This window comes from Phaethon lepturus, unplaced genomic scaffold (assembly GCF_000687285.1).
Source record: "Phaethon lepturus isolate BGI_N335 unplaced genomic scaffold, ASM68728v1 scaffold28423, whole genome shotgun sequence".
Classification (NCBI taxonomy): domain Eukaryota; kingdom Metazoa; phylum Chordata; class Aves; order Phaethontiformes; family Phaethontidae; genus Phaethon; species Phaethon lepturus.
Window position 1 is genome coordinate 4,838 of NW_010530165.1, and position 9,339 is coordinate 14,176.

At 60.4% G+C, this 9,339-nt stretch overlaps 1 protein-coding gene across 1 annotated transcript; it reads left to right on the forward strand.

The window, feature by feature from the left end:
* The first annotated feature begins 544 nt into the window (after nt 1–544).
* Nucleotides 545–8,815, forward strand: TNIP1 (TNFAIP3 interacting protein 1). The gene is given in 18 exon segments (XM_010284197.1): nt 545–720; nt 1,736–1,858; nt 2,176–2,258; nt 2,493–2,561; nt 4,647–4,838; nt 4,996–5,090; nt 5,169–5,250; nt 5,475–5,567; nt 5,815–5,880; nt 6,052–6,187; nt 6,268–6,392; nt 6,698–6,820; nt 7,114–7,239; nt 7,572–7,652; nt 7,784–7,926; nt 7,928–7,958; nt 8,207–8,297; nt 8,657–8,815. Coding segments are annotated over 18 exon segments (1,827 nt in total). The 5' UTR covers nt 545–578; the 3' UTR covers nt 8,683–8,815.
* The last annotated feature ends 524 nt before the right edge of the window (nt 8,816–9,339 follow it).

Sequence of the window (9,339 nt, forward strand, 5' to 3'; positions counted from 1 at the left end):
TCCTTGTCGGCCTGCTGAGGCGCGTCTGCCCTACCGTGTTGCTGCCCAAACAGCCCACCCACTGTGGGTTAAGGCATTTGTGGCTGTAGACACTGCCCCTCCCCAAACAGCCCCCAGCAACCCTTTCTGCCCACCAAAAATACCCTGCAGGGAGTGGGATGCCTCGGTGATGGTCCTTGGGTCTGTGCTGGCATGGGTGGATGCTCCTGGGCTGGGTCTTCATCCCTGCCGGGATGCAGCAGCAGGCAGCTGCGACTTCCTCGGGGACTCCCGTGCCCCGCAGGGGTGAGAGCCAGCCCTGAGCGGCACTGCTGGTGATGCCTCCTTGTGTGACACTTCTCGTGGCCGTGAGTCAGCCCGGCACGTTCACCCAAGCAAGGCTGGAGGGGGAAGTGCCTTCACCTGGGACACTTCTCTGCTGCCGGTGAGCAGTGAGGCAGCGCTGCCTCTGCTGGCACGGCACCCCAGGCCCCCACACGCCTGGGACCAGGGGACCGCGGTGCCGTCCAGGGCCAGAGAAAGGTGACAGTCTGCTCTGTTGCCTTGCAGGGATGCCTGGCTGCGAGGTAGGAGACTGAATGGCAGGCATGGAAGGGAGAGGACCCTATCGCATCTATGACCCCGGTGGGGGCTCAGAGGAGAATGGATCCACAGCCTTTGAGCGACTGGTGGAGGAGAACACCCGGCTGAAGGAGAAGATGCAGGGGATCAAGTCTATCGGTAACTGCTGCGTGGCTGGGGGATGAGGTTTGCCTTTGGGGCAGCTCAGCCTGTGCCCACCGAGCCTGGGGGTTTCTGGCTCTGTTGAGGAAGGGTCCTATAAGAAGCTGGGGGTCTTGGCACTGGGGCAGTAGCAAAGCTTTCCCTGTCCTGGGGTTGAGGAGGATGTCTGGGCTTTTTCATACGGGGGTGCAGAGGGAGCAAGGCTTTTGCTGAAATCCTGGGGTGCTTTATGGTGGAATAACTGGCTGAAAAAAAGGCAAGTGATGGAGCAAGGTCAGCTCCTCAGAGTCCTGCAGTGGCAGGTTGCAGATGCTGGGATCTGTTCTGCCACTGATGAAAGCCCCCACCTCCTGCAACCCCTGTCAGGTCAGGGGCTTTTCCCGGGTGCTGCTCAAAGACCCCAGCGCTGGGCGCTCCCTGCAGCGGCAGGGACATGCCAGTGTTGAAATGCCCCAGCCAAGTCGTGCCACCCCCTTTCTCCTCCTTGGCTGCCTTCCCCCACCCACCCCCAGTTTTGTTTTCAGTCTCGTGACCCAGCTTCCGCTTTCAAGTCCTGCTTCAGCAGCCAAATTTCCACCTGCCTCGTGATTCCCGTCGTGTCACCATGCCCCTACCTGGGACTGGGACCCGCTGGCCTGAGAGCAGCCGCCTGGGGTGGGCAGAGGATTGCATTGCCAGTGCCAGACCCCAAAGTGGCAGGCTGGACCCCTGTTTTCACCACCTAGACTTAAATTCATCTCTTCCGGGAAGCAGAGAAGATGTCTGAGAGATGCAGTGCTCTCCTGCTGCCTCCTGTAACCAGTCCTCTGTGTGTCAGCATGGGGGACTGTTGCCAGTGAGCCACTGGTAGAGCTTTGCCATTGGATTTGGCCAAGAAAAGTTCATTCTGGATGAAGAAGGATTATGCTGGGCACTTGCCACCCAAACAGGGGGCTTGGTGTTGGTGGATGGGGCTGCTGCAGGGCAGGCACTTGGGGAAGGAAAGTGAGTATCCTTCTGTTGCCCACAACAGGAGAGCTGCTGGAGGAGTCGCAGGTGGAAGCATCCAAGCTGCGGCAGAAGGCAGAGGACCTTGTGAAGGACAACAAAATGCTGATTGCATCATCTTCCTTGGAGAACCTGGTGGAAACGAGAGGTAGGAGACGTGGGGCTTGGTGGGGAGGTATAACGTGATGGCTCAGGATCCTGAGCTCAGGGGAAGGGAGGTGTGAAGGAGACTTTTGTGAAAGTTTCTTGCAGCCCTGTCATCCTGGAATGTATCAAACCACTGCTGTCCTCACTTCTCCTGGAGAGAGGTTTCTGTCCTGTCCCCATAGTTATGAAAACTAGGGGTAGAAACCATCCACTGGTGCCTGACCTCATGGGGTGTCTGCGCTCTGCATCCTCGCACCGGGCAAGGAGAAGCCCTGTTCTCCAAAAGGCTCATGGCTGTGTCCTCTCCCCTCTCTGCAGCCGTTGGACCTGATCCCAGCTCCACACAGGCCACCCCGGGCAGGACCCAGACAGACATGGAAGCACGGAAACCTTCTCCAAGTGTGAGTCTGGTGAATGTGAGAGCTGGTGCTGGCATGGCTGGAGGGAGAGTCTGCATCTAGTTAAAGCAAAAGGAGGCAGCCTTTAGCCTCTAGAAATGGGGATAAATCTGAAACGAGGAGTCAGCTTTCCTGCTGTGCTCCCGTCCTGGTGGTCCTTGCCTCTGCGCGGGGGGGCATCGGCATCCTGGGTTGCCATTCCCCAGGGAGGCCTGACCTGGCTGCCTTCCCTTGCAGGGATCCTCCTCGGAGTTCGAGGTCGTCACTGTTGAAGCGCAGGGGTTTCCCCAGGAGAGCGGGAGAGCGGTGAGTAGCCCTGATACCTGCAGGATTTGGTGGGTGGCAGGTGGAGACTTGAGCTGGGTGGTGTGGTGGTGGTGGTACTGGGGGCATCGGAGGGTGCGCAGACAGGCAGCGATGTGCGCTGGTGGCATAGCTGCTGGCGGGCACAGGCAGGGCTGGGGGACCCATGTCAAGGTGGCCCTTGGGCAAACTGCAGAGGCGGAATAAACTGTGCCCGGGCATTCCCAGGGGAGCAGAGCTAGCCCCACATGCAGCCCCCGGGACAGTGCTGGTGCTGCAGTACCCAGCCTCCACCACCGATGAAGATGAGGGGACCTGGCTGGTCTGCAGGCAGGAAGGAACCACATAGCTCCATGTCTGGTCATCCCCATGTCTTGCTGGGGCTGGAGGACTCAGGAGCAATGGCACCTGTGCCCCAGCATGTACCGCTTCTCTCACCTGGCCAAGGGGGGGAGAGGGGACGATGTGCAGGCTGCCATCCAGGGACAAGGGCTCCCACATGCAAGTGGCCTGGCCTGGCTGTCTGGACACAGGGCCAGTGAAGCAGCCGCAGCCAGACTGGGACACTGGTGCCTCCAGAATCCACATGACAGTGAGGGGAAGGACTGTGACTACCTGAGGAGCTGTCAGCGATGCTCTGATGCTCACCTCCTGATGTCCACACTGGGTGGGAGACCAGGTCTCTTCTCCAAGCCCTGTCATTGCTGACAGGGTCTGCCCCAGCCCGGGCACCTCCATGTGTTCTGTGTGCTGCCACCTGAAGGTCCCCCTGGCTGTCCTGCTCCAGCTTTTCGTGTGTGTCAGATGGGAAGGCAGCAGGGATGGGGAGCCCAGATAGGGCAAATGTCAGCTTACATGGACCTGTGGCAGTAAGGGACATGCTCTCATTGCACAATTCCATTTGCATTGGCCAGAGAAGCTCCAGGAGAGTTCAAGCCTTGTTGGACTCCCCTGGGGTGCCAGCTGTGGGGCGATGGAGAATGGGATGGCATCTGCTTGGTGATGGGCTGCTGGCACCTGAGCCAAGTGCTGCTCCTGTGCCTGCACCCAGGCTCTTCCAGCTGTTCTGGCTGGGCTTGGGTCCTTGCTGCCTCCCCTTGTCAGCCAGCGATGGCAGGAGGAGATGGCCATGCTATGCCCTGCACACACCCTCCCATAGCAGTTTTGGGGCTATAAACCCTGGGGCCAGGGTGCTGGGGACATGCTGGGCTCCTCAGCCCACACACTGCTGCCTGGGGTGTTCCCATGGATGAGTCAGCAGGGCTGGGAGTGGTGCGACCAAGGGTGTGCCGGCATGTCCCCACTGCCTTCCCCGGCAGTGCCGCTGTGCTCCGTGCCAGGTGTGTTGTGCCAGCGGTGTCTCCTAGGCGGTGGAGGAATTAATCAGCCACAGCAGCGGAGGATGAGTCCTTTGGGGACACCCCTCCTGCATGGGTGGGGGTGTGCCGTGATGCTGGTGGGTGTGCCTTGACCTGGGCTCTCCCTACCATCATTTAAATCCTGTGCATCACCCTCTTGGCTGCTGCCTGCCAAAGAGCCCAAGTTCCCGGTGCCTGGTGTGCCGTGGTGGGCAGGGGAGCGCAGAGCTGTGCCGGGGGACAGGAGGAAGGAGGAGATGGGACTGGGGTAAGACCACCCCTCATGCAACAAACCTCAGCTCCTGGCGCAGACCGGGGTGTATGTTGAAAGGACAGTCTCAGGAGCTGGGGTTTCTAGTCCTGGTGCCGATGGCGAGAGTTTGCGGGGAGAAGGGGTTAGAGGTGGAGGTGCCTTCGTTGCTATCAGTGAGCTGGGTGCGTGGTCTGCTCAGACTGCCGAGGAGCATGGGGTATCCATGGGCTGGGAGGGCTGCTGTAATGTCCCCTTCCACCCAGGGACATGGTGTCCCATGTCCAACAGCTGGGAATCAAACCTGTATAAAGCCAACACAATTTTTCAGCGTAACAAGAGCTGTTGCAGAGTCTCTTGGTGCCCACCCAGCTCCCCACCACAGCCCTGGATGGGCGACAAGGCTGACCTGCCCCAAGAGGGAACTTTGCAATACTGCCTGAACCAATCTGACCATGCTTCACCCCTCCCCGTCTCCAGGACTTGGAGCAGCCACCGAATGAAGATGCCAACCTGCTGCCCCAGCTGCAGCAGCTGGAGAACACGCTGAGCGGCTGCGCAAAGGAGGCCAGCAAGGACCAGGTCTTCGTGCGCATGGGCTACATGGCCTCCGAGCTCAAGCGCCTGGCCTCCAAGGTGCACAAGAACGAGCAGAGAACATCGTTCCTGCAGGTGAGTGAGGGCTGGCTGTGCTCTTCATGGAGGTTTTCCCCTGTTTGTTTTTTTTTCCACCAAGTCCTTCCTGGCCAGGGCTTGGTGGCAGGTGAGTGGCCAAGGAGGCTCCTGGGTCTGGCAGCAGTCCTCATGCTGCTGGCATTTGTCCCCGCAGACACTGTGTGAGACCCTGCACAGTGAGAACAAGGAGCTGCGAACCAAGCTGGAGCGGGACCTGGAGCAGAGAAACCAGGCGCTGGAGAAGCTCAGGTGAGGGTGGGCGGCAGGGAGGGGCATGGGGCTGCTGCAGGTACTTCTTCCCACTGACCCATCCCTCCCTGCCCGCAGGTGTGAGAATCAAGAGCTCCGGAGGATGGTGACGCTGAGCAGCCAGGACAGTGGGAAGAGGGAAGCTGCTGAGCAGCAGCAGGTGAGAGCGCAGCATTGCCCTCAGAGAGGGCTGGGAAGGAGGCGGGGAGCCTGCTGACACATCAGCAAATGTGGCCTCATTTTAATCGGGTCCCCAGTTTGTCCCAGTATGACCAGCAGGACTTCTCAGGGTCTCAAAGGGATGGGGGAAGCTGTGGGAGGGGAACCGGCTTGTGTTTAGCCGGCCTTGGGCACAGCCCTGAGGGTCCCCCCGTGCGCGTCCAGCAGAGCGGGGCCGCGGTGGAGAAGGCACCGGGCAGAGGAGAGCTGGAGGCCAAGGAGAAGAAGGTGAAGATCCTGGAGCACCAGCGCAGGGAGGTGAGGATGAGGCTGGGAGGGAGGCACTGCCAGGAGCAGGGTGGGAGCGGGTGGCAGGGGCACGTGGCTGGGACGGCATGGGGAGACTGGGGCAGGGCTGTGGAGCCACAGGGAGGTGCTGCTGGCGTCAGGATTGCCATCCAGCTGGTCCCCGAGGTGCTTTCCTCATGGGACGTTGCTGGGGACTGCCATGGCTGGCTTGGGACAGGGGTTGGGCTCCCATTCAGCTGTCCTTCTCTCCCTGCAGCTGCTGGAGGTGAATAAGCAATGGGATCAGCACTTCCGAGCCACGAAGCAGAAGTATGAGCAGAAGGTAAGGCTGGATGCTCGGAGTTGGGTGTTTGGGGGACACATCTCTGCTGGGTGCCAGCTGGGAGACTTGGAGGAGACCAGCTGCAGGGAAAAGTTTGGGGGCTGCCTGTGCCTCCTCCCCAGCAGTATGGGTCCTTTCAGGCAGGCCAACATCCCCGCTCCCTCCCGGCAGGTCACAGACCTGCACCAGGAGCTGGCTGAGGCCCGCAGGACACTGTCCGAGCTGGAGTCAGAGCGGGAGCAAAAGCAACGGGATTTTGACCGCAAGCTGCTCCTGGCCAAGTCCCGGATTGAAACAGAGGAGGCAAGTCCTTTGGGGAGGGTGGGGAGCTGCTAGCCCCATCGCCCTGCCCCGGCTGATCTCCACCCCACCGGGTCCTGCAGGCAGAGAAGGAGAGGCTGGCCATGGAGGTGAGGGACCTGCAGCAGAGGATGCGGTTCCTGCAGGAGCAGCTGGCTCCGGTCACCAGACAGCGGGAGTACCAGGAGAAGGAGATTCAGAGGCTGAACAAGGTGGGGGCCAGGGCAAAACCCCTCCCTGCAAAATGTCTTTTATGTTCTCTGTCCTGTTCTCCTCTCAAATCCGAAACTGGCCCTGATCAATGCCCTCCTGCCCAGCTCCTTGCCCAGGCAGAACGTTGTGCCAGACAATGCCCACCATGTCTCCTTAGGCTCCCAGGAAAGGGGGGGATCTGCAGTCCCTTTTGCGCAGTTATACTCACTTCCCATGCTGGGCATGTGCCCATGGCCCTCTGGAGATGTCATGGGCACAGCATCTTGCTCTGACCCCACTCCCTACTCCTCTTCTTCCTCTCCAGGCACTAGAGGAGGCCCTGAATGTCCAGGCCTCCCCGCCACCCTTTTTTGCCAGCACCATGGAGCCAGCAGGGAAAGTGCCACAGCAGGAGCTGCTGACCCAGAATGAGCTCCTCAAGCAGCAGGTAAGGCAGGACACGGAGCTGCTGGAGGCAGGGAGGGAGCTATGTGCCCTGGACCTCCCTAGCAAAGAGCCTGGTGTGGCCGGGAGCCGCCCAGCAGTCCTAGCGGGTGTCTGTGCCGCTGGGGAGTGGGGACTGAACTCAGCATCTTCCAGGCCTTCAGCTGGAGGGACTACAGCCGTGGGCCACTGTGCCAACCCACATGCTTAGAGCTTGGCATAGCTGGTGTGGTCAGGGATGCCTGGAGGAGCTCTCCACCCTTGGCCAGGTGCACCCACAGCCCTCTTTCCTGCTAGGTGAAAATTTTTGAGGAGGACTTCCAGCGGGAGCGGAGTGACAGGGAAAGGATGAACGAGGAGAAGGAAGAGCTGAAGCAGCAGCTGGAGAAGCTGCAGAAGCAGCTGATCCTCTCCAACAACCAGGTGAGCAGCACTGGGTGCCATCAGCAGCACCCCGGGAGCCCCATGTCTCCCATGGGTGTGTCAGAAGTGTGCTCACCGCAGTGTCACAGCCCTTGTACCCATCTCGGAGCAGGGGCTGAGAGGGGATAGGAGGGCTGGAGTGGTGGTTTTGCTGCTGCTTGTCCCTGACAGAGCATCTCCTTTCATTCGTCTCTTTCTCTTGCCCCTTTCCCAGTGGTCTGACAGGGGGGACAACTGGTGCAGGCTTTCCTGCAGAGCATGGCAGCATCCCCTGCCCCACAGACCTGGAGGGTAGCAGGGTGGGCTCTGCACTAACCTTCTCTTGCTCCCAGCTGCGAGCCTCCAAGGATGACTGCCAGAGGGAGAAGGAGGAGAAGGAGAAGCTGAAGAAGCTGCTGAAACAGCACAAGCAGGTGGGGACGGGGGGAAAAACCCTTCCTGGGTGGAGGGGCAGCTCTGAGCTGGACAACGGGTGGTGGCAGCGAGCTGCCCTCAGGGCTCTCCTCAGCATCTCCCCTGGCTCATTGCAGGCTTCTGGAGAGAGGCTGCACCCCGAAAAGAGGGCCTCCACCCCGAGCCGCTGCCAGGGCCGCTGGGCCCTGCCTGCCCTGTGTACCAGTACCAGTACAGTCCCCCCGTGGCTCACCCCATGTACCATGGCTTCGACGAGTGGCAGCAGATCCGACACACCGGGACAGAACTTTCACCATTTTCCCCCGGTGAGTGCCTACCCATGCTGGCAGGAGGGGGAGCAGAGGGGTCCCATGCGAGCGGGTCTGGGGCTTGCTCCAAGTGAGCGGCTTTTCCAGGGCCGGAGTCAGTGAGCAGGGAGCTGAGCACATGTCCTGTTGGCACATGAGCACTCAGCCTCGTCCTCTTCTTCACACCCTGGCAATCAAATATGGAGTGCAGCCTTGTGATTCACATTTCTGCTAATTCGCTGTTTCTGTTCCATCGCCTCCTGCAGGCGGAGTATCCCTGGCGCCCGCCCTGCGCCATGGCTCGCAGCCAGAATGCCCAGGCAGTAGCGGGGGTAAAACCGGTCCCCAAGGACTTGGGTAAGGCTTGGACCCTTGGTGAGGGGAGCACCCCTGTTCTTCACCCCAAGACCCTGGGCAGCTGGCTGAACACTTGAGGGGAGGGATGGGGGAACAGCTTGCCAAGCAGTGGCAGTTTCCCTTCAGCCCCCATCTCTGATCCGCCAAGGGGATGATTCTGCCATGGCATTGCTGCGCACCCCCCCACCATCCCCGCAGCATCCGAAAATGGCACAAGCCTGAGCCTCGGCAGCCTGCAGGGTTATGGCAGTTGGTGCTTGGGGATAATGACCATCCCATGGCTTGCATCCCTCCCATGGGGCTTATCTGGGCACCAAGAGCCACGCTCACCTCGTGCTGCCCCTCTCTTTGTGTCTCAGAACAGGCAGGTCCCAGATTGCCCTAACGCCAAGGACCGGCTGTGCTGTGCTACCGGCAGAAGAGGAGTAGGGTGTGTGTGTGTGCCCGTGTGTATATATCTAGGAGCTTCCTCCGGCTGCCTATCCACGTGCACGGACATGCAGTGGATGTGGCCGCACCTGGAGCCTGGAGCGGCTCGGCAGTGTATCCCTGCGAGGAAATTGTGAAGGAGGTGCCGTCACGGTGGTGGCCAACACAGGGTCAGTCCCCTGCAGCCATCCCCTTCCCCACAAGGCGTCAGACCTGGCATCGCTGTAGACCCAAGCCAAGGGCTTCAGTGAAGAGGAGCCGGCGTTTCCCAGGAGCGTGCCAGGAGCTGCTCTGGTCCAGAGGCTTTGGTTCCCTGGAGGAGCGGGTAACGGTGGTGACTTTCCCGGCTGCGGGAGGTCCCATGCTCGCAGGCAGGTGCCTGCCGCAGCCATGGCCGGGGCTGAGGGTGGTTGCTGTCTTTGTATTTATTTAAGGACTGAAGTGTAGCCCAGTCTCTCTGGTTTTATCCTGAAAGCTACTTTCTGTAGGGAAGCCTCTTGCCTAGGCCTGGTCCATATGTGCTTGGGTGTAGCCGTGGGGCCAGTGCAAGTGTGAGGAGAACCCAACCCTGCATGAGTACCCCAGGTTCTATTGCCCCAAGGGCCTACCCCCC